General features: G+C 40.3%; 1 protein-coding gene across 8 annotated transcripts in view; it reads left to right on the top strand.

Annotated features, from left to right (window-relative positions):
- The window catches only part of nvl (nuclear VCP like), a 43,159-nt gene continuing 17,640 nt past the window's right edge, over positions 1-25,519 (top strand). For 3 of the 8 annotated variants that reach the window (XM_054796916.1, XM_054796914.1, XM_054796909.1), the window contains exons 1-17: positions 2-306; positions 3,082-3,149; positions 5,505-5,575; positions 6,865-6,917; positions 7,071-7,161; positions 7,232-7,289; positions 9,620-9,820; positions 9,957-10,074; positions 11,303-11,379; positions 12,193-12,327; positions 14,116-14,217; positions 14,305-14,422; positions 19,016-19,160; positions 20,460-20,799; positions 21,414-21,632; positions 22,671-22,775; positions 24,441-24,503. In XM_054796916.1, coding sequence (XP_054652891.1) covers positions 3,093-3,149; positions 5,505-5,575; positions 6,865-6,917; positions 7,071-7,161; positions 7,232-7,289; positions 9,620-9,820; positions 9,957-10,074; positions 11,303-11,379; positions 12,193-12,327; positions 14,116-14,217; positions 14,305-14,422; positions 19,016-19,160; positions 20,460-20,799; positions 21,414-21,632; positions 22,671-22,775; positions 24,441-24,503 — 1,953 coding nt within the window. In that variant the 5' untranslated portion in view covers positions 2-306; positions 3,082-3,092. Of the gene's footprint in view, positions 307-3,063; positions 3,150-5,504; positions 5,576-6,864; positions 6,918-7,070; positions 7,162-7,231; positions 7,290-9,619; positions 9,821-9,956; positions 10,075-11,302; positions 11,380-12,192; positions 12,328-14,115; positions 14,218-14,304; positions 14,423-19,015; positions 19,161-20,459; positions 20,800-21,413; positions 21,633-22,670; positions 22,776-24,440; positions 24,504-25,519 lie in introns of all 8 variants that reach the window. The other 5 variants (XM_054796911.1, XM_054796915.1, XM_054796910.1 and 2 more) reach the window with 5 other exon arrangements.

The raw sequence follows: 25,519 nt of genomic DNA, 5'->3' as shown, positions 1-25,519 counted from the left end.
GGTTAATACAAACAACAAGGAAGAAAAAGTAATTATTCTCCGGAAGGACGTCACTGCATTTTATATTGAATTACGTTTTGATAGATTCTTCACCGCCCCAAGTTACAACTGGTTTCATCGACTTGCATTAATAAAAACGGACAAAAGGGGGCAGCTGTGACCGTTTTATTATTGTCTGAAGCGTGTGTTCTCGATTTTACCCACGAAGAAGAAACCAGGAAGCAGCAGAAGAAGCGAAAAAGGGAAACGAAAAGCGGTTTTATCACACTGGTATAACAAATCTACTCCACATTTGGATTTAGGAAGGTAAAAAAATCCCATAATTAATCGCAATAATGTTTTTGACAAAGGCGTTTTGACTTTGTATTGTTCGAATATTTCTACATGTGGCACGTGTATTTTTCATGTTCATTTTAAAATAAAATAAAGTGTGTGGGCTTTTACATAAGCACAGTAAAGTTGCCCCACGCAATGTCGCTTTCTAGCTAAATGTGTTGAGGAAAGCTTCATTTCTAAGAGTCCCAGTCTGTGTTGTGTTCCTCAAGGACACACAAGTTTGTGTCAACTACAGAAAGCAATTTCTCCAGGAATTGCGTGCGAATGAATGTGAAACGGCTGAATTGAAATGCTGTACGGGAAATGTAGAATTATGGGAAAAGTGGGCATTTTTAGAATGTGGAAATTTGTTAGCCCGAATGTTTCCAACTAATGTTGACATCTGGCACTCATTTCACTTTGGGCCGGAAAAATGTAGAATTTCGAAGAAATATGCATCTTTGAAATGAGGTGAATGTTTTAATCTTGGAATGGTGTGTGCAGAAGTACATTAGTACGAAAAGTCAAGATCTAAGGGCATTTGTGCTCGGAAAATGCAGAATTTCACAAAAAGGGGATATTTTTGGGATGTGGGAAATGTTTTGATGCTGGAATGGTTTGAATTAGTTGACGAATGAGAGCGAAGTAAGAACTGGACATTCATTTTCAATGGCAATGTCCGAAAAAGTCCGAATTTTTTTGAAAGTCAAAATAGATGTTATGTTACGAGAGATGTGTTTAAGTTATGAGATACATAATTACAATAAGACAATTTACAAGAAAACTGTTGAAATAGTTGGGGGGAAGCCATGAAGAAATGGGGAAAAAATGATGTAATTTTGTGAGACACATTATTAAGACAAAAAAAGACCAGAAAAAAGTTGATATTTTACGAGAATAAAGTCAAGGAAAAATAATGACCTGAAATATTAAAGAAAAAATAAATTATTTCTAAACGTTTTAATATTATGAGAAACTAAAGAAAATACAATTGTAATTTTTAGAAAATTAGGTCGGGGAAAAAGTTAATATTATGGGAATAAAGTTATAATATTGTATTACAGGAAGAAAATATACGAAGATTATTATATATAATATATAATATTTAGAAAATAAAAACAGCAAAAATGGGAAAAACAGAGTAAAGACCAAAGTTCATACTACTAATACGCCTGAGATGAGTTTTTTTTTTTGTAATATACAGTGGTGTGAAGAAGTTTTTGCCACCTTCCTGATTTCTTTTTTTTTTTGCACGTTTGTCACACTTACATGTTTCAGCTCATCAAACAAATGTAAATATTAGTCAATGACAGCACAGACAGAACTAAACACAAAATGCAGTTTTTAAATGAAACTTTTTATTATTAAGGGAGAAAAAAAATCCAAATCTACATGGCCCTGTGTGGAAAAAGTGATTGCCCCCCTGCTGAAACATAAATTAACTTTGATTAATTGAGATCTATCAGTCTGGAAAAGGTTATAAAGCCATTTCTAAAGCTTTAGGACCCATTATCCACAAATGGCTAAAACAGGAAACAGTGGTGAACCTTCCCAGGAGTGGCCGGCCAACCAAAATGACCCCAAGAGCGGAGTGACGACTCATCCACAAGGTCACAAAAGACCCCACAACAACATCCAAAGAACTGCAGGCCTCACTTGCCTCAGTTAAGGTCAGTGTTCATGACTCCACCATAAGAAAGACACTGGGCATGGCAGAGTTCCAAGACAAAAACCACTGCTAAACAAAAAGAACATTAAGGATCGTCACAATTTTGCCAGAAAACATCTTGATGATCCCTAAGACCTTAGGGGAAATACGCAAAAGTTAAACTTTTTGGAAGGTGTGTGTCCCATTACATCTCAGTAACGCCGTATTTCAGAAAAAGAACATCATAGCAACAGTAAAATATGGTGGTGGTAGTGTGATGGTGTGGGGCTGTTTTGCTGCTTCAGAATCTGGAATTCTGCTGTCTACCAAAAAATCCAGAAGGAGAATGTAAGGCCATCTGTTGGTGACCTCAAGCTGAAACCAACTTGGGTTCTGCAGCAGGACAATGATCCAAAACACACCAGCAAGTCCACCTCTGAATGGCTGAAGAAAAACAAAATGAAGACTTTGGAGTGGCCTAGTCAAAGTCCTGACCTGAATCCTATTGAGATGCTGTGGCATGACCTTAAAAAGGTGCTTCATGCTGGAAAACCCTCCAATGTGGCTGAACGACAACAATTCTGCAAAGATGAGTGGGCCAAAATTCCTCCCCATCGCTGTAAGTTACAAGTTATCACAAATGCTTGATTGCAGTTGTTGCTGCTGAGGGTGGACCAACCAGTTATTAGGTTTGGGGGGCAATCACTTTTTCACACAGGGCCATTTTTTTCCTCATAATAATAAAGTTTCATTTAAAAACTGCTTTTGTGTTCAGTTGTGTTGTCACTGACTAATATTTAAATTTGGTTTCATGATCTGAAACATTTAAGTGTGACAAAGATGTAAAAAAAAAAAGCAATCAGGAAGGGGGCAAACACTTTCACATCACTGTAACTTCTTAGCATGTCTTTATGCTAAGAAGATGCTTTACAAAATATCAGACTGGCCCTTGCATCTTTCATTGTCCTCAGTATGTGGCCCTCACTGGAAAAAGTTTGGACACCCCTGATATGTCTTCCTTAATCCACCAAACTATAGGATCAAATATTTAAAAGTATGCAACAGCGTTCAAATCATTTCTCATTTTAATATTCTGAAAGTGTGCTGGAATTTCATAGGCGAAGCAGACATGAAGAACCGAGGTGGTGGAATGCTGGACGGTCGGCTCAAACAGAGATTGGAACAGGTATGTCTGCATGTCCTCACTCACTCACGTACTCAATAAGTTATTTCCAACATGTTTAACACAATGACAGCAAGGAGCATAATGTGTTTGTACAGTTCAACATGACCGACAAGGAGGAGGAAGACTCAGTTCATTTAATCCCATTTTTTCTCCGTGTCTCAGCAATTATTCTTAATCTGTTCACTTCCTGTGTTTAACCTTTTTTGTTTACAATAACCTGGAAGAGCGCAAGAGTCTGCAAGCAGGGCTCCAGACTCTGACTAAATGGTTGCATTTTGTGACATTGCAAGTAAATTTGTCATCTACTGGCGCATGTGCGACCAGGTAAAAGTATGCTTCCTGTGTTGAATTGACAAGGGACGCACTTTGTCCCTTATTACAGTGAGAATGAAAACAAGTGTGTAAAATATGGAGTCATTTGACGACAGCTTATCACAGGCTAAAGCAGGCTTATACTTGGACGCATTTTGCTTCTGCATTGTCCCGCAATTTGCCGTGGCAATGTGTATCATTTATTTAAGGCATGCCTAAAAAGCATGAAGACTAGTTTGCGCACTGTTTGCGTCTTGTTTAGGCATGAATTACGCACTTGGCCCGCAATTTGTGACTGAAAATGGTGCGCATTGGCACCAAATAACCACACTCCTGCACAAATTATTTACACCTTGTCAAGTACTGTGTCCGCCTAGTGCACGACAATAGTACGCGCAACGCGCATTGTTCCCGTATGGGTGTGCATTGTCACCACCACTTCCCGCAACCATGAATCAGTGCTGGCATCATTTGATCCTGCTTGACGCCACACAACAGCACCGCATCACCCCTAAATTCATTATTTCCTCTATTTGCAAGGAACCTACATGATATTGAACTAAAGAGAAGAAGCAAAAAAAGAAAGTATGTTTTTGCACAGCTTCAGATAGAGAATGTGCAAAGAGCAGAAACGAGGCAATAAAACGAAAAGATGCGCTGACAGTGTGGTACTTGCTGACTAGAAGGCATTGCTTTGGGCATTATGATCACTCCTATCCATCCATCCATTTTCCACACATTATCCGGGTCCAGGTCTCAGAGGCAGCAGTCTCAGTAGGGAAGCCCAGACTTCACCGGTCCCCGGCCACCTCTTACAGTTCCACCGGGAGGACACCAAGCTGTTCCCAGGCCAGCCGTGAGACATAATCCCCCCAGCAAGATCCGCGATCTCCTTCTTTCGGTCACGACCCAAAGCTCATGACCGTAGATCAACCGGTAAATTGAAAGCGTTGCCTTCCGGCTCAGCTCTCTCTTCACCGCGATGGTCCGGTACAGCGACTGCATTACTGCAGACGCTGAGCTCGATCCGCCTGTCGATCTCACGCTCCAACCTTCCCTCGAAAGTCTTTCACAGGACCTCATTCCCAACTCGGAGGGTGCAATCCACCCTTTTCCGACTGAGAATCACGGCCTTGGTTCAGGAGCTGCCAAGTCTCATCACAGAAGCTTCACACTCAGCTGCAAACCGCCCCATTCTGATGAGACCATCAGGACCACATCGTCTGCAGATAGCAGAGACGAGATCCTAAGGCCCCTGAACTGGACTCCCTCGGCGCCTTGGCTGAGCCTAGAAATTATGATCACTTATTAACAGAAATTCACAAGGAAGATCCAAGAATCTACAGAAATTACTTGAGAATTCCCCCCGACTTGCTCCAAGAGGTGATGGGATAGTTAACTCATTCATGTGAATAAGAAACGCAGAGGCAAGCTTTGATATGCATCCCTCGCACTGTTGGCCCACATAGATTGCGGTACTTTCAAGTTGCATGCATGACCAGTTCGCGGAAATTATGCGTGCCACAAATTGAAACATTTCAAAATTTTCTTTGGGCACTGGCACACGGCCCCGCACACTTTACACATACTTCACACCTGTTGATGACTACTGTAAGTTGTTTAACATAAAACAAAACACAAATAGCTCATCTCTCCTTTCTTTTTTATGAAAGTAGCATTAATAGTGCCGGATCCACAATGCTAGGCACGAAGGTGTTGCTGCAGCGGAGTGTTGAGAATGTCTGGAAGACAAGGAAACAGAATAATGACTAGAAGAATGCTACAGAAATAGGAACAGTGAGACTAGACCGTGAAAGTAGTAACTGGGGGTGGACAAGAAGAAATACAGCACTCACAATTCTTGCTGTGTGTTGAGCACCAAGAAGAAGAGAAACAATTTGGCGTCTTCCTGCTGCAGCCGCTGTGCTTAAGAATATGATTAAGTACACTTGCTTTGGGCCTTGAGTTTAACACGTGGTCATGTGTATCATTGCATTGGATTGACAATACACGCAAGGTCAAGGGTTACATTTTGTTTTTCAGTATTTGGCTTCCAACAAGAACGAGCATGTGGATCTATCAACTGTAGCCGTGGAACTTCAGAAGCTGTACAGGTACGTTTCAAAAAGCGTATTTTTTCATCTATATCGTCCACACAGGGGTTTGTCCTTAAAAACAGACCTTATGGAAAACTTCAGCCAGAGCGGAGATTTTCAAAAGGTCCTGCTTCAGTGTTTTGTGTGTGGATGGATAAAACAGAGCTTTTTGGTTTGTGCAACATTATCTCATGTTTTTAAACTTTTCTTAACAACAGAACATGAGTTTAATGACTTTTAATTAATGTCGCTGATTATCCATTTCACTCATTCAATACTAAAGACGTATTTATGCATTTTCACAAACCTGAACACCCGATCCCAAAGACCTATTTATGCGTCTTTTACGTTTTTTTGCTTGTGAGGCAAAAAGAGATGCTGATGCAACTGCACACTAATGGATGCCACTTTTAGAGCAGTTTAAACCATAAAAACGGCCACAAGGTGGCAGAAGTGTGTTTGATAAGAGCCCCTGCATAGATCATTTGCATCTAAAAACACACTCGGTAGTAAGGAGGAAGTGGAAGAGTGTGGAATGTAGTGTGCAGAAGGTTACACACGTGCACCCACACAATTCAGTTCCAAATGTGAAAATTGTAAATAGTTCATGCTGTTTTATTTTTGTAAATAAATTGTAATTTTGATGTAAAACAACCCATTTTGTGTTGCTTATGTTGTGGTATGGTTGTTTAGGTATTTGAGCTCTCACAAAAGCAAAACATTTGTGTCAAAGTGAAAGTTATGCTTGAGACATATCTTTTCACAATAAGCTGGTTTTCTTCCTTTTTTAGTCAGGAACTGATATTTTCCTGAAACTTACTTGCTGATTACTAGAGAAAGAAAAAGGGTAGAAACAAACTTTTTTCTGATGAAAGATGGGAGTCTCATCTTTCTTTTGGTAGGTTCCATATGTATACAGCCGTAGAACACATAATTCTGTGTGCCTTGAAACATCAATCAAAATGGTCTAAAACTGCCGATACTGGATTGGTTGTCTTTTGAAAAATGGCTGGGATTGAATTAGTTTATCGACAGCTACTGCTGTGGTTGATTTTTTTGGGGGGCTTCTGATTGGACAAAATGTGTATAAGTGAATGTGTTTTTATGTGGATGGAGATTTTTTTCAACACCGGCGTGAGAGAATTGTGTGTTTTTTTAAATATTCATGTTTGTGTGGACATGGCCGTATTTCAGCATATCTATTTTTATCATAGCCTGATGATCTTTTTGTTCTTGAATCTGCAGTCTTGGTTATGTTGTGTTCCTTTTAAAATATCCTTTGTTAATTAATGCGATGATGGCTTTAGAATGGAGTATGGCAGAAGAAACAAGACCGCATTTCGAATTCAAGTTGAGAAAGGTAAGTTGATTAACAAAGGTAGTGGCAACATTCTTTCATTTTCCTGAATGTAATTTTTGTTTGTACATATGTACTTTTTTTTTTTTTTGGAGAATGAACAATGTGAAAACTTACTATTTCAGTATTTGTCATGCCCTATGGTTTTGCCCCTAGTATATCAAGCAATAAAAATGGAGTCTGGACTGAATGAGTTGCAGAGCAAGGACGAAACTGAGAACTCCAAGATTATCGCCATTGAAGCCAGGTCTTGTCTTTAGTATGTGTGTTTGTGGGACAGTTCATTTAAAAAATAAGTTTCATAATTTTGGTCACAGTGACGACTGCAGCAGCAGTTCAGAAGACGCCCTAAATGGAAATGCTCCAGCGAAAAGTGTAAGTGTTCTGTAAGGTGTATCTTTCACAAATCAATGGAACCAAGTACAACATCATGCTCTTAAAAGCTACACTAGAGCTGTCACGATAACAACTTTTGCTGGTCGATAATTGTGCTACAAATTATTGTCGATAATATTATTGACAACTCTTTTGAGACCATTTTTTCATTATTGTCAGGAGAGGTGTAATTCACATTTGAACCACAAGATGGTACTCAAGTATAGTGTACCTTAGAGTCTCTGGATAGAGAGAGTTACGACAACTGAGATTACGCCGCCATGTTGGGGCCAATTCAAACGTGCGCAGTATAACAATGCATGTAAAAAGTGGTGTAAAGAATATTAAGGTATTCAATGTAATATCCATAAAATAATTGCAGTTTAGATTAAGTGCACGAAATGAGGTTCCCCGACCATACAGCTCAAAATAAATCTAAAATTGGGCCAGATTATAAACAGTATAATACGATTTTTATATATATTTTTTTCATTATTGCACTTCACATCTAACATTGTGATTTCCTTCTACAGTTTTGAAGCATTTTAAATGAAACTTAGGGTAAATGAGGACATTGACATGAAGATGTGCAAGACATGTTTTTTTTGTGTTTGTTTGTCGGACAAAGCGTTGCCATGGTAAGTTTGCTCGAGATCATGGATTACTTTATTTGCAACCAGAGGTGATTTCCACAAGGATCATTCACATTAAACAGAACTTCACAACACCAAATACAACACATGGGACCAAACACTCTCAATTGACCTACCTCGCACAGCTTTGAAGACGAGTTCGGCTTCCAGCCCAAACGGTTGATTTTATTCTCCCAAATTGTCCGTCTGTTGATATCTGAAGGGAATCTGTACAGCTTGAAACCCTTGTCGTGTCTATTTGTGCATCCAAATGCACAACAACCCGGCATTTTTGATGAATAAACAACAACACAGCCAAGAATATTGTTGTATTCTGTTGTATAAAAGCGAAGCGTCTGTGTAGGCTCTCAGTCGTACAGGAGTTGTCCATCGAGGAAAAGGCTTCTTGAGACGTCATCTGTACTTCTGTGAAGAAGGTGTCGGACGTTTCGCTCCTCATCCGAAGAGCTTTGTCAGCGAACTAATACGTGCTGGTAGCCTAGGCCTTAAATACAGTAAGAGTGGGCGGAATTGGTGTGCCAACACCCTCCTTCTATTGGTTCGTTACACTAAGCCTGGGCGGAGTAGTGGTATAATCCTATCCTGTTATTAACACCTCCGATAAAAGGGAAGTGTCGCTCCCTGAATTGGGTATGAACGACTCTGATACTGGCTTGTTAGCATCTATTGTTCTGGCTCGGCCCTGGCTTCACCTCATTTGCAAGACTAAGAGCTGTGGGTTTTGGTCTCAGTAACCTGCTGAACACAGGGTCCAAATTAAACCTCAAACCACCATTCCGATTCAATGATGGGTTCTGTTGTTTGACAAAAATAGCTTCCTTTACTCCTCTTTCAAACAATCTGTTTTCTTTGGCCAAAATCTTTACCTCGCTGTCCTGAAAAGAGTGATTGGTAGCTTTCAGGTGTAGATGTACTGCTGATTGAGGACCACTAGAATTGTCCCTGCGATGTTGATAAAGCCTTTTTTGGAGCATTTGCTTAGTTTCCCCAATGTAGTGCTCTTTGCATTCCTCATCTTTACAGTGGATGGAATAGACCACATTGCTTTGTTTCTGGTTTGGAGCCTTGTCTTTAGGATGCACTAATTTTTGTCTCAAGGTATTTACTGGTTTGAAATAGGTAGGAATTTTGTGTTGCCATAAGATCCTCTGGAGTTTTTCGGAGACCCCCGCTACATAAGGGACTACCACTCCTCTCCTTTTTGCTTCTGTGGGCTTTTGGGTTTCTTTCCCTACTCTCTTCTTTTGACATTTGTTAAAAGCCCACCGTGGGTACCCACAGGTTGAGAGCGCTCTCTGGACATGTTGTGTCTCCTTTTTCTTTCGAAACGTCCGACACCTTCTTCACAGAAGTAGAGATGACGTCTCAAGAAGCCTTTTCCTCGTATAAAAGCGAACGCAAACGCGAATTTGGCCCCAAGATGGCTCCACGAGTCACGTCACCGTATTTTTTAGTCTCGTCATGTCGTAACTCTCTCTATCAAGGGACTCTAGTGTACCTGTGTGAGCCACATTAGCTTGGCACAGAAGTTGCCTGTATGCGTGTTGTTTAAAATTTATGTTGCTTGTGGTTGTAATACTTGACACTGGTGATATGCCGTACACTGATTTAGGGAGGTTGCCATGCAACGTCCCAAAAGCCGTGTAATTCAACAATACCGTTTACTGCCACCCACAGAGCACCAGTCACATGAACAGCTCTCTTACGTCTCTGTACCGGAAGGGATCCTCTGATTTCAGCACCTACTCCTCTATTAGAGAGCTGCCTGCGACAAGTCAAGCTTTCACAGGAGGCTGGTTCATTGATCGAGGTCAAGGGCCTGCAAAGACGAACGTCTTTGTGGACATTCATGAAGATCAGCACATTGGGGCTCTGAATGTAAGCGTGCATGCTCGTTTGGGAATAATGATGAAAGATGTTATTTACTTAAAATGTGAATAATTACTGTATAAACCAAAATGACCTTTTTGCTTGGCACGTTCACATTAACCTTTTTTTTTTTTAATCTCACTAGCAGAAACATGTTACCATGTTGGAGTCTGAGGAACGTCTGAAAAGGTCAGTCAAAAGGAAAAAGAGGTCAGCTGAAGATACTGAACAAGAACGAACCAAAAGGGAGAAGAAAGGTACCGGTGTGTTCAGTGCACTGCAGTGAAATGCATGAACTTTGAAATTTACCACCCAGATCAAGTGGAATGTGCATTTAACTGTCTTTATACCTCGAGTACCAACATTTGTCCATTCATCCATCCATTTTCTTTACTAAATATTAGAGGTGTAACGGTGCATTATTTTCAGATTTTTTTGTTACGTAACCTTCAGTTTCGTACAGCAGCGTACTGATTTCCCATATTGCACGGGTGTCCAAAGTGCGGCCATTTGCACCCTGCGGCTTGTTTTTTTATTGGTCCATGACACATTTGAAAAATATACTAATTTAACAAGAAAAAAGACAAAATAAACAGCAAAAATGGAAATATAAAGTTGTAATTTTTGCAAAATGAGGTTAAAAGTTATTATATTACTTGAATTAAGCCGAAATATTATGGGAATAAGTCATAATTAGGAGAAGAAAATTTACAAGAAGAAAGTTTCAATAGTTAGGAAAAAAAACAACAGCAGAAATGGGGAAAAAAAATCCTGTCATTTTACAAGACTATAGTCAAAATATTAAGAGAAAAAGTTGTATTCTCAAGAGAATAAAGTTGCAGTTTTACAAGAATAAACTTGTAATATTCTGAGGAAAAATAATGTGTTCTTTTTCGTACTATTATGAGACACAAACAAAACAAAATTAAGTTGTAATATTTGGGAAAGGAGGTAAGGGAGTTATAATATATATATATATATATATAATTTAAGAAGAAAGTCTAAATATTTGGCAAATTAAAAAAAAAACAAAAATAGGGTAAAAAAAAGAGCTCGCTTTCAGTGTTATACAATGTTTTGTTGCACCTCGTGCTAGAAAATACTTAAAATCTCTGCCACACCATCCTCATAGTGTCAGATTGGTTTCGGTTTCGACAAACAACGGCGCAGAGAGACAGAGCTCGAGAACAGGCGCGAATAACGACTTACGAGCACTTCAAGATACAAACATGTGTACACACTGCACATGTGTTATGTGTTTGTGTGTCCTGTGATTGACTGGTCACTAGTTGCGCGTGTACCCCGCCTCTCACCCAAGTTAGTCAAGTCATCTGTGATAGGCTCCAACTTACTTGTGACCCTAATGAGGACAAGTGTTTTAGAAAACTGATAGATTGATGTCTTATCAGGGCGGCCACCAGTGTATGACTGTGGAGTGAATGAATAATGGTCTTCGGTATTCATGTTTATACAGTATATGTATTCTCTTAGGAAAGCCCAACTCCACGAAGCTGCAGTATCCCACTGTGAAGTTTGAAGATGTTGGTGGTAATGAAGACACGTTAACGGTTAGTGAGGTTTTCTTCCTTGTATTGCTTTATCCACCAATATTATTCTGTAAAAGTGTGTTTGGAAGTCAAGTATAAGCCATAGCCTGACTGAACTACAGTATATGAGCACAATCGTAGTTCTGTAAACTACTTACTGTTCTTGAGCACTCTATTTTTCGTAAGTTGTCAATATTTATTTTTCTCACACCCTGTGTTCATTTGGATGTATTTGCAAACCTTTATTTGTAATGTTAGCCACAACTGTATTTCGTGAGATGGTTTGCTTGAAGAGAAAGATATTTCAGTGATGGACAGTTTACCTTGCCAATGTCTACTCGCGGTTGTGTGTTGTTTTTTTATACATTGAGATCCATTTTGTGTTGAGCTGTTTAAAAAAAAACAATTAAAATAACAACATACGATCCAGTCTCATGTTGATAGATGTAATAAAATCTTCAAAATAATCTTTCAAAGGTACATTTATTTAAGGTACACTTATTATGGATAAAACCGTCCTTCTAGCCGCCATTAAGTATGAGTTAACTATGGACAAAACGCAAATAATCATGATTAGGTACATATTTTAATCGATTGACAGCCCTAATTATTACATAAGTGTGCACACCCTAAAATGTGTACCTTATTACATTAATAACACATTAAGTACTGTTTGTTGAAATTTGATTTTGAACTTGTACTGCACACAATAGCGCTCATTTCTGTGCACATTTCGTATCCAATTTTATTCCTACAACTTCTCATGATTTTTTGTTTTTTTTTAATCTAACATTGGCAGTGGTATTTGATTTGCATTTGTATGGTGACGTCCAGGAAGTGTGTAAACTGCTGATCCACATGCGGCACCCAGAGATATACCAGCAGCTTGGAATGGTTCCTCCTAGGGGCTTTCTCCTCCATGGACCTCCTGGCTGTGGGAAGACATTACTGGCACAAGCTGTGGCAGGGGTGAGTGTGGATGGCAAACGGAAGCAGATTTCCATAAGTGAACAAGGGTCAACGTCTCTGTGTGGAGTTTGCATGTTCTTCCCGTGCGTGCGTGGATTTTCTCCATCTACTCTGGTTTCCTCCCACATTCCAAAAAATATGCATGTTAGGTTAATTGGACAGTCTAAATTGTCCATAGGTATGAATGTGAGTGTCCATGGTTGTCTATATGTGCCCTGAGATTGACTGGCGACCAGTCCAGGGTGTACCCCACCTCTCGCCTCAAATCAGCTGGGATTGGCTCTAGCATACGCCTGACCCTAGAGAGGATAAGCGGCATAGAAAACGGATGGATGGAACCAGAGGTGATACGATACTGATATTGCAGCCTTGACCGTCGTCCGATACCGACATCAATCCGGTGTCCGCACAAATCATACAAACTTTTAGGACTTATGTGGTAGTGTGGAATGTGAGAAAAGGCTTGATTAAGGGATATTAGTCAAACAGAGAACAGTAGTCAGCAAGAGTAACAATGACAAAAACTGACCCATTTACTGCATGTGGGGTATAGTTTGGCATAATGTAGTTACAGTCTACGTTGTCAATGAAGCGTTTAAACCTGATATTTCAATACCAAAGACGTATATATACTTTTTTTTTTACTTGAACGCTCACTCCCAAAGACATATTTATACGTCTTTTACGTTTTTTTGCCCCAGAGGCAAAAACAGGTGATGACACAACTGCCGGGTAAAGGAAGTCACATTTCCAGCATTTTAAAGTAGTGGTGCTCTGATAGATCAGCCACCGATCAGTATCGGCCAATTTCCGTGAAAAAGCACAATATCAGCATATGCCTATGCCTGCTGGACTGGATTTCAGTTAATAATGTGACAACACTAGAAAGAAATGCATTCTGAAATACAAAGTGTGAGTTGTGGATACCAGCATTTTGTTAATGTTCTGGTAAGACAAAATTTGCTTTGTTTGGGTTGAAATAAGTTATGAAAATGTGTTTTATTTTAAAATTTACACCTATTCTATGTGATCGGTATAGGCTGATTTCACTCGTGTGTGATCGGTAGCATAAAAACCTGATCTGAGCATCCCTGGTTTTAAGCCATAAAACGAAGAAGTGCATTTGATAATAGCTCGGCATGGATCTTTTGCATGTATTTACACACTCAACAACAAGGAGGGCATGTAAGAGCATGGATGAGTGGAGTGTGCAGACTCATCATTGTAGGGAAATTTTACCGCATGCACATGCACACACGTGCACACACAGACACAGTTTAGTTCCAAATGTGAAAATTGTAAATACCTGATGGTGTTATATTTGCAAATAAATTGTTATTTTAATGTAAAACATAGTTGTTTCGATATTGAGATATTCATATTGAGCAGTCACAAAAGCAAAAAAATTGTCTCAAGGAGAAAGTTGTGCTTGAAATGTATCGTTTCACAAAAAGCTGTTTTTCTCCCTTTTTTTGTTGGGAACAGATATTTTCCTGTAACTTACATATGTTCTACTTCTGATTACTAAAGAACGGAAAAGGGTAGAAACAAACTTTTTTCTCTAATGAAAGATGGGAGTTTAATCTTTCTTTCGGCAGGTTCTACAGTATGTTTTATATAGTCATAGAACACGATATTCTGTGTGCCTTGAAAAATCAGTCAAAATCGTCTAAGGGGTTGAATTTTGAAAAATGGCTAGGATTGAATGAGATGATGATGATGATCATAATAATAATAATAGTAATAATAATCATAATAAGAAGAAGAATAATACAGTGTCTATTTCAGGAGCTGGAACTGCCCTTGCTGAAGGTGTCTGCTCCAGAACTGGTGTCTGGAGTATCAGGAGAGTCTGAACAGAAGCTCAGAGAGTTGTTTGACCTGGCTGTGGTTGGTGATACTTTCATAACTTTGCCATTGGCCAGACTATGTCAGCTATTGTGTCTTCACATGTAGGACTCTTTGATCTCATTGCAGAGTTCAGCTCCATGTATCCTTTTCATTGATGAGATAGACTCCATCACACCGAAGAGAGAAGTGGCCTCCAAAGACATGGAAAGGAGGATTGTCGCCCAGCTGCTCACCTGCATGGATGGTAGTGCAATCAATTCTTTAGCAATAAAAGCAGACACACGTACTTAGCAATGCTTTAGATACACCATTTACAACTACGGTACTGCAACCGGGATAAATAATGGTCACCCTAGTACAGGGGTGGGAAAACTACGGCCCGGGGGCCACACCCGTCATGCCAAGCGTTTGAATCCGGCCTGCCAGTTGCTTCCAAAGTATGGAATATAACCTTTAACATACAAGCTGGCAACATGTCTTGCAAGTAGTCAGAGTCAATTTGAGACAACCTTTTGATGGTTTAAGTTGCTTGTCACACGTAGCCATCCAGACAACTACACCACCCATGATGCCAAACACAAGTCAACAAATATGTGACACACAACTTAACCTACCCACTGCATTGTCTGGGAAGTAAAAAAGCAGGGATGTTCACCTACTCTTTAATAGTCAATGTTTTATTGTTCATAGTTCACATTGTATATCGCACATCCGTTATCCATGTCCATTTCGGGTGTCTTATTCAGTAAAAAAATTGTATGTGGTCTGGTGTTTCTGGTGCTTCTGAAAGAACACACACAAGCACATATAGCAGATTGTATGACACTTTTACAGATAAAATAAGACAAATAATTCCAGGTGGACTTTTAGAATCATAAGCTTAAAATAGTGTGCGTGTATCAAATATATAGTATTCCCCCCCCCTCCGGCCAATTTTGTTAACTCAATGTGGCCCGGGAGTCAAAAAGTTTGCCTACTCCTGCCCTAGTACAACTAGGGTGGGCGAAACTGCAAATTTTGGTATCGATCCAATACCAAGTCAATATCAGATCCTTGATTGACTTTGTGATTCCGCCTTTAATTTGCTGATCATAATTATAATCAGAATAAAACACAGGACAATTATTTTAGGCACACAGAAGAAATATTTTTATCAACAAACTGATTTGTGAACAGTTGAATATATAAATACAACAATGTAAGACAATATAACAATATCAACACAATGAAACAATGAATCCCTTTCATTACATATTATTGTTTGAGGAAAGTCGGTAGTGCAAAATAAGTAAAGAACAGCAAAAACTACTATTGGCTCTCTTTCAAATCCTTCATTTTCTGTTGAGACATTGTCTAACTGATAAACATGTAATTGTCTTTGCTTGCAGCAAAATGAAATTTAAAAAATGGCAACTTTTTCATAACAACAGGTGCAGTGCTAAAGTCTAAAAGTTGCAGCGGTACATCCATCCATCCATTTTCCGCCGCTTATCTGGGTCTGGGTCACAGACGCAGCAGACTCAGTAGGGAAGTCCACACATTGAAGTTTGTGATGACATTGCCACACATTCTGTGGGGATACCTGCAGGAGAGAGTGTACTGCAATGTCATCACAAACTTCAATGTGCATGAACAGGAGCGTGTATTGAACATGTCATCAATTGTTGAACTATGTAGAAAACGTGACAAAGTGGGAAACCTTTGGTATTGAATGTTAATTTGACGTTTCTGTTACAAAACTGTAAATACAATTTTTTTAATAAGTTCTCATTTCAAAAACTTGTGTACGATTAAAAAGTAGTAACATTTTGTTGGTCCACCCAGTACTTGAACTCCTGGGGCAAGAGGACACTGCAAGGATCACTGACATGATTTATCAACTTTGCTTAAATATGTTATATATTATTTGTAGTTATGTTCTGCATTGTTGTTGTTGTTTTTTTAAAGTGAATGGTAAATCGGGAAAAAATCAATTTATAGTTCATGGCAGTGCAGCTATGACAAACTTGTCGCAGCAAAGCTTAATTTCCGGAAGTGACATAAGTGGCTAAACACTTTTCAAGGTGGCTCCTCGACTTCGTTCGGTATATTTTTCATCAAAATAGTAGTCATTTCAAAATGTTGTTGCTGCTGGATTTTGACAGTATCCGAGTGACACTGTGAGTTGTTTCTCTTTTCTGAAAGACATCTTTTCACAGCGATATGTTGGAAGGCGGGGGCGTTCGACAGCAATGGAGATGAAATATGAAATAAATGAGGCTATAAAGACCCCGTTAAGCTCAATAAGATGATTTAAAAGTTGTTTTTAAATGTTCTATGGGCCGTGTATGTGTCTGAAATAAAGTTGATGATGAATAATTGAAGGATAAGCAACTTCAGAGTAATTTACACTTGCCATCCTTTTTTTTTTTTAAAGCGACCAATCTTCATCTCTAGGCAAAGGCAAGTGTATTTATAGAGCACCACTCATACACAAGGTAATTAAAAGTGCTTTACAGTAAAGAAGGGTAAGATAACTACATAAAATCATGCAATAAAACATAAAATCATTCTTAAATTATTCCATAAAATTCCATAAACTATTCCATAAAACAAAAAAAATGTCATTTGTAGAGTGCAGATAAAATACTTTCATTTGTCATATTCACAGTTGAATAGAAGTGTTTTCACCCTGGATTTGAACATGAGGCCAAAGTTGATGATTGCCGCACATATTCTGGAAGACTGTTCCAGATTTTGGCAGCATAAAACTGAAACGCAACGCAACGCACTCACTTTGTTCAGTCCTGACTCTGGGCACCCGCAGGAGACCACTGATTGAGCGTCTCAGAGCCCGAGATGGTTTATGTTGGCCTAACATGTCAGAGATGCACTTTGGCGCAAGACAATGAAAAGACTTGTACACAAGCAGAGCTGGGGGTGTTTTTCTATTCTGAGCGACAGGACTCAAAGCGACTCAGAGACCTGAGTACTGGACTAATATGGCCATATTTCCTGGTTCTAGTCAGGACTCGAGCAGCAGCATACTGGATGTACTGTAGCTGTTTTACAGCTCGTTTAGAGGGCTTGGTGAGAAGGCCGTTACAGTAGTCTAGGCTGCTGGAGACAAAAGCGTGGATTAACCTCTCTAAATCTGGTTTATACACTATTCCCTTGATTTTGGCAATGTTTTTTAGGTGGTAAAAAGAGGGTGATGTTATTGATTTAATGTGGCTGTTAGAGTTCAGGTCTGAGTCCTTTATTTCCATTGTTCATCTCTATGTCTTAAGGCATGGGTGGGCAAACTTTTTGACTCACGGGACGTGTTGAATTAACAAAATTGGCCGGGGGGCCAGACTATATATTTCATACATGCACACCAGTTTAAGCTTATAATTGTAACGTTCCAGCTGGAATTATTTGTCTTATTTTATCCTTAAAAGTGTCATAGAATCTGCTATATGTGCTTGTGCTTGAATTTTACTTTTTTTTTTTCTTCTTCTTCCTGAATATGAGACCCGGAATGTACAAGAATAAAGGATGTGTGATATACAATATGAATTATGAATGATAAAACATTGACTATTAAAACATTGGCTATTAAATACTTCCTAGACAGTGCAGTGTGTAGGTTAAGGTGTGTGTCACATACAGTATTTGTTGACTTGTGTTTGTTAGGCGCAATGGGTGAGGTACCGTAGTTCTCTGGATCGCTGCATGTGAAAACCTACTTAAACCATCAAAAGGTTGTTACTTGGAAGTCATGTTGTCAGCTTGTATGTTAAAAGTTTAAATTAAATAACTTGGAAGCAACTGACGGGCCGGATTCAAACGCTTGGCGGGACGGATGTGGCCCACGAGCTGTAGTTTTTGCCGACCTCTGTCTTAAGGTTAACTTGTTCTGCAAGTTCTCGAATTCATCTCTTTCGCCTTTCTTTTCTCCTCAAAAACTATCGACACGTAGTTAAATTTTTTTATATAATCACTGTAAACATCCTCTGTCTTGTTCACCACTATGTTTGTGTAGCTGAGAGGTATTACTCTGTTTATGCCACTTCCGTGAATGATGCTTTCCTGCGACAACGAGTTCGTCATGGCTGGTGCCATGAACTATAAATGTAATTTTTGCGAATTTACTGTTCACTTTCAAATAATCCATCCATCCATTTTCTATACCGCTTCATCCTCATTAGGATCGCGGGGGCATGCTGGAGCCTATCCCAGGGCGAGAGGCGGGGTACAGCCTGGACTGGTCGCCAGCCAATCGCAGGGCACATATAGACAAACATTCACACTCACAGTCATACCTATGGGCAATTTAGAGTCGCCAATTAACCTCACCTGCATGTTTTTGGGAATGTGGGAGGAAGCCGGAGTGCCCGAAGAAAACCCACACGCACACGGAGACAACATGCAAACTCCACACAGAAATGCCCAGGGGAGAATCGAACCCAGGTCTTCCCGATCTCCAGGCTGTTCCTGTATTGGCCAACGTGCTAACCACCGTGCGGCCCACTTTCAAATAATGTAGAACATAATTACAAACAATGTGTAACATACGTAAGCAAAGTTGATAAATCATGTCAGTGGCCCTATTAATATTAGTGAAACCTTTTGTTAACAGGAATTAATGTAACAAAGAAAATTTGTGTGTGGTTTCGACCAAAACTTAAGTCAGCCAGACCAGAGGTTCCTGACCTTTGTTTTAAAATACACACTATTAACCTTCTCAAATAACAGGAGAAAAATATTGAACTTTTTCATATATTCTAGCCTTTCAGCAATAGCTCTTTGTAAGATAGAATTTCACTTGAAATGACGTTTTCAGTTACATTTTGTCTTTCTCACCTGCCGACAGACTTGAACAGTCTGGCATTTACAACTCAAGTCCTGGTCATTGGTGCTACCAACAGGCCAGACTCCCTTGACCCTGCCCTGCGCAGAGCTGGACGCTTTGACAGAGAGATATGCCTTGGTATCCCAGATGAACCAGCTCGTCTCAGGTCAGTCAAATCTGATTTTAAAGATACATTTTTAGATGTGGACTGCAGATAGAACAAAGCCTGGACGCAGAAAATGCAGGCACAGCAGAACAGGTGGCATACCATGATGACGCAGCCACACAGAAGAAAATTGTGCTCCATGGCCTCACCAAACTCCTCCCACACCCGAGTTTTTGCTCAACAACCACCGAAGCTCCGTGCCACTTGGCCTGACAGTACCTGTCAGCTGCTTCAGGGGTCCCACAAGCCATCCATGCTCGATGAGACTCCTTCTTCAGCTTGACAGCAGCCCTAACCTCCAGTGTTGACCATCGCCTTTGGGTCTTCTCTATTCTCCATAGGGTCTTCACTCTTTGTCTGGCCCGTCACCTTGGACCCGTTTGTCTTGGGAGACCCTACCAGGGGCATGTAGCCCTGGACAACAGAGCTCCTAATACCACTCATTTGGGCCTTTTACGTTCGAACGTGTTCCTAATGCTTGCACAATTTGCAATGATCCTTTTCAATATTGATCTCGCAGCGGACACAGTCATATTTCTGTGAGTGTGAGTGTTGACCTACCCCTTCCCTCTCTGATAAAACTAAACTAAAACTACTACCGTCAGAAGAGTGCATGGTACACCAAATGTGAAACAAGACATGACAAAGATGGGACGGGCAGAAACGAAAAAGGCATACCTTCATGAAGAGTACATTGTTTTATTATGTACCTGTATGTATCATATATTATATGTAGAGCAGTTGTGATGGCCACCAATACTGATTCAGCTGCCATACAGTCCTACCAACACTAAAGATTGGGTCGCAGTGACTACTGATGTATTGTGACAGGATCATGTAATTGACCCAGTTGATCAGTGGGCCACTGGTGCCAAAAAAGGCACTCTACAGGTCTGCAATTTACCTGTGGCGGTGAGTTTTCAGTAGAATCAATTAAAACTAGAGGTGGTACGGCAACTAGGATGTTGTTGGTGTCATGCTCTGCGTCTGTTTTGATGCAAGTAGTACTGGTGCACTGCATAAAATGGATGGGATCATGAAGGAGGAGGACTACCACCCTTTATCTCAAATCTCAAATTGGTTGATGTAAATTAGAGAATCCCCCCCAAAACGTTCTAACACGGCCATATTTTTTTTAAAGTAATTGAAGATCATGTATATGTTGTATAATCATTCCACCCTCAGAAAACAATGGTTGTGATAAATCACTGATGGCCCAAAATGAATGACATTCACACCCATGATGAGTGCACATAAAGTTCTGACCACACATGTATCTCTGTTTGCATGTTCTGTCAGGATTTTGAAGACTTTGTGTCGTCAGCTGAAGATGCCAGAGGATTTTGACTACGCCAAACTGGCCCGTCTCACCCCAGGCTATGTGGGGGCAGACCTCATGGCGCTTTGCCGTGAAGCTGCCATGAACGCTGTCAACAGGGTTCTGCTGGTAGTAAAAGGACAGCAGAAGAGTCAAACCAAGGACCTGTTAAAAACGAGGACTGAAGCTGATGCGACAAACACAGATATCGATCAAGACAACTGCACAGCAGCATCTTTAAATGTACACAACACAATAAACTCAGGAGTATTGGATGAGAATCAGTTACCTCAGGATAATCCAAGACACAATCATCTGCCGGTAAGAAACATAAAAACACATATCAATTCTACACTGGTCTGCTTGGTTTTGTAAAAGCAGATTTCAGGCCAAACTCAGTGAAAACAAATAAAGAAGGGTGGGAGGGGAACTGCCACTCACCAGCAAAGCTTCGGAATGACACCAAAGAGCTTTTCTTCTTTGGCAGAAGATTTCTCAACCGTCCTTTCATCCCACTTTTTTCAACTAACAACATACACCATTTACATTTTTCACAAATGGAGGAAAACCATGTCAACAAACTACCTTTCTTATGTCTCTAGACACAAGTCACACGTAATGGCTAGTTTCAGTTATGTCAACAGCTGTTTATGTTGATGTGAGGCATCCAATTCGAGGGATATCGACTTAAAGGGGTTCCACCGTGTCACCCATATATACCAGCTGTGAGCTGTGCTGATACTGGCAAAACATAGTCAACGATTGTAAAGGACTGAAAGAAGTAGTACCATATGGCAAAAAAAGGTTTTATAACCCTGAGCTAGTTACACACATTTCAAGTCCTGCTTAATCTGTAAACTGTTTTATGGCTAAATCACTGTGCCTTGAAAGAGTTTTCCTGTTACTCTGTGGCGTTTATGATCTGTGTCCAACAGGGGGACCTGTGCCACCTGCTGCATTTGCTGAAGAGCACTGAAACACTGTCAGAGCAAGAGTTGACCAGCCTCTCCATCATCATGTCAGACTTTGAGGCTTCTCTTTCCAGTGTTCAGCCTTCAGCCAAGAGGGAGGGCTTTGCTACTGTGCCAGATGTCACCTGGGACGATGTGGGAGCCCTTCATGAAATAAGAGAAGAACTGACCATGGCCATATTGGTAAACACTACTTCTGTTAGGACACTCAACACTCAGACAAACACTTTTATACTCAGGCATTTCAATCTTATTGTTATACTTTTGCATCTAACCGTTCATTCATTCATCCATTTATTTGATCACTACATGGTTGAAGGGGAAGGGGTCTAAATATATTGATATTGATCCTATACCAAGTAGATACAGGTCCAGTTGGCCTGAACTACAGGCTTTTATTGCAGGTTTGAATTATCTCACAATAGGCACAATGATCCCTAATAAAAGCCCGGGCTACTGTTGCGGCCGTGACCCATGCCAAGCTGAAATTCAACTGTGAACCTCCATTGTCACTTCCTGTCTGTCAGCTCCTGTAGCACCAATATATAACACGCAAAATATCTATTCTTACTTAATAGAAATGTTTACTTAATGGATTTGATTTCCTTGAGAGACATGAGATGCTGTGTTTTCTCAAATAGTGCCACCGACACTCCTGTTTACCAGTATGTTGCATTAAACAGTGTCATTGTTTTTGCACTATTGCGGTTTGTACTTGGTTGAATTATGCTGCAAAATCAAAATAATCCAATTATTTATTTATTTTTGATTGTTTCACCCTTTGCCGTATCAAGATATTGTTATCGTCAGTCATGTATTGCGTATCGTATTGTATCGTGAGGTAGCCTGAAATTCCTAGCCCTAGTGTCTGGCTTTGAATCAGATCACTGTTCCACTTCACACTGCCAATACTAAATATTGAGGGCATTCATTTTCCCCAGACTATCAGAACCATTTAACCTCAACTATACCACATATCCTCCATTATTTCTGTCAAATCAATTGCAGTATATTTTCAACTGAACCCATAAGGATACCCGTAAGATATCAAGGTTGCAGGTCTTCCATTGTGGACAGAATTAACCAACGTCAACACACAAGTGTGGAACAACTCGGCCTTTAACTCAATAAAGGCTCCATATCTTTGTTAGCATTGCATCAAAAATGAATTATGTGTCTTGTTATGACTTACCACACATATTGTACCTCTGTATCATGCAGGCTCCCGTACGTTCTCCGGAGCAGTTCAAGGCTCTAGGACTAAGTGCTCCATCTGGAGTGTTGCTGGCTGGTCCTCCAGGATGTGGAAAAACGCTGCTTGCTAAGGTTGGCCACCGTGCAATACATAAACAATAATGTATTGGGATGTAGCAGTACACCACCTGGGTTTTAAGGAGTTTACAATACAGCAAAATGCAAACCATAAAACTGCTTTGCAGTTGCGTTGTTCTAACAGCTGAAAAATGAGTCTGGGGGTCTCAAGGACAGTTTGCAGTATAATTCAAACAGGAGTAGATACAAACAATGGCCACCAAGTGGTGCAGTAGGTGTAAACTTCCCCTCTTTAGTTGTTGGGATATTAGTTTAAATTGGCTCCACCCAGTCTTAGTTTGGACAGCTAATCACTCCAGAGAGATTAACTCATTCAATCCCAGCCATTTTTCAAAAAACTAACCCCTTCAGTATCGTCCATTTTAGATGATTTTGACGGATCTTTCAAGATCTTTCGAGCTCACTAGTAGCCCCGCCTCCACAAAGATGCTGAATGAGAGGACAGAGGGATAACTCTCAGCATTCATTCCATGATAGAATCAATGCGCACAGACAGATGCGGACTGAACCCTGTTGTCATCCAGCTCGTGTAGCACAAAAAGGCTAACAGATGGAGCACACACACACATACACATACATGCCAATATATCGAGCGCTCATAATTATCAACCTGTTTTTTTTTATTATTATTATCATTACATAAATCGATATATCCATTATTGTGACAGGCCTAATACCAAAAACAAAAAAGCGGTTGTTTTACATCAAAATAACAATTTATTTCCAAATATAACACCATGAAATATTCACAGTTTTCACATTTGGAACTGAACTATGTGTGTGCACGCAAGTGCATGTGTGTGCATGCGTTAAAATTTCCCTAGGATGCACGCCGCACTCCTCCACACTCTCTCACTTTCTCCTTGCTGTCATGTGTGATTCTCCATTGACATATGATCTCTGCCCAGCTCAAATGTACGTCTGACACCTTTTGCCACCTTTATGTCTTAAGAGTGCTCTGAAATGTTAACGCATTAGTGCCGAGTTGCATCATCACCTCTTTTTGCCTCTCGCGCAAAAAGACGTATAAATATAAAAATGTATCAGTATGTCTTTGGTATTGAAAGAGTTAAAAAGTGGGACTGTATATCTAAAAAGTGTGTGTGTGTGTGCGTGTGTGTGTGTGTGTGTGTGTGTGTGCGCGCGCAGACAAAAACAACAGGGTGCATTTGTTCCAAGCGAAAGGTCTTCTGAGTGAGCTATGTCTCTGCGGTAGATAAGCACAAACACGTTGCAGTACTTGTCTAAAACAGAGTGGAATATATTCCATTCCTAACAGAACTATTATCTTATTTGTAGTGAAATAAAGGTCCTTGTTTTTTGAAGTGCAGTACTGTATTAATAATTTCAGCTTGTTGCAATGTTCCTCGTCTCTACTGAACAATGACAGCACACTTTTCGTCCACGTGGGAAATCGGCACCCCGTTGTACCGAACCAAAAGTTGCGTTCCGTAAAGTCTGATTATGGATATGTGTACTGTTACATCCGTAGTGCACCACAGTCCAGGAGAAAATAAGTTGCATCAGCCAAGTTCATTAAGGGAAAAGACACCTAGGTTTTTATCCTCTGTAATATTCTTGGAAGAATTTGATGTCTTTGTCAACTGTGACTCTGACATGGCTAGTGATTTTCTGTCATACTCTCATGTGTCCTAACAGGCAGTGGCCAATGAGTCAGGTCTCAACTTCATCTCCGTTAAGGGTCCAGAGCTGCTCAACATGGTGAGTCAGAACTTCAGTGAATGCTTATGTCATAGACTGACGCTAAATAGTTATACAATTTAGCATCTTTTGTCTGTTTTTCTCATGAAGCACCTCAATATCTTTGACAGTGCATTTGCAGAAATAACCATGATGCAAAATGTGGAGATTTTCAAAAAGTCAGACTCAGTGACATTATTTCATTTTTTTAACAACACAACATTAAAATATTTACTTATGGGCGTTGGTTTCATTTTGTACGGCGGTTGACATGCGTTTTAACACTGACAGGCGATTTATTAAAAAAAAAACAACAACACACATTCATGATGGGCTCAGTGTAAATGTACGCCAGTGGTCACCAACCTTTTTGAGACTAAGATCCCTGGTCTTTCTGTTTTTTTGTTATTTTATTTTGTTTCTGCAGTGATGCAATGACAATTGAGCCACAGGCCTCAGACGGCCCCCGAGCCACACTTTAGCCAGCCCTACTTTTGTGGCTCTTTGTCGGGGTCGGGCTTGCGGCATTGGCTCTATACGAGCAAACTACAACTGGCTTGTGGCTCAGTGTCATTTAGCGATGGTAAGGAGAGAGAGAGAGACACTGGTCAATGCAGCCCTAAGGAGCCACTGCTTGAAGTTTTTTTTTTGGAGGTGCACGTCTATGGAGTTATATTTGTGCCTTACTTTTGAGGTAGCAAAGGTAGATTTTGAACCAAACTAACATGCAGTAAGTAACTATTGTGTTCTCAGGCACATCGCTGCACTCTGTCACTCACTGTCTCTCCCTGCTTAACCTCTGCATGCTTGCAGAGCGAGGCGATCCAGTGTGCATGCGCTGGTTCCGGGTGGGCCAGACTGAGGGGACTGGGCTCCTGGCTGGTTTGCGGCTTGCGTGCCTGGAGGGCGGCGAGGCGTACGGGCTTGTTCAGTTGTCAAAATGCGTGCCTGTTGGTCACTCTCCGGGGGGGCAGGGCACTCATGTAGTAATAATTTTTTTGTTAATATTCACGATCGACGGGTTGGTGAACGCTGGT

Source organism: Dunckerocampus dactyliophorus, chromosome 13, assembly GCF_027744805.1.
Source record: "Dunckerocampus dactyliophorus isolate RoL2022-P2 chromosome 13, RoL_Ddac_1.1, whole genome shotgun sequence".
NCBI classification, from domain to species: Eukaryota; Metazoa; Chordata; class Actinopteri; order Syngnathiformes; family Syngnathidae; genus Dunckerocampus; species Dunckerocampus dactyliophorus.
This window is presented reverse-complemented; position numbering and strand designations above follow the sequence as displayed.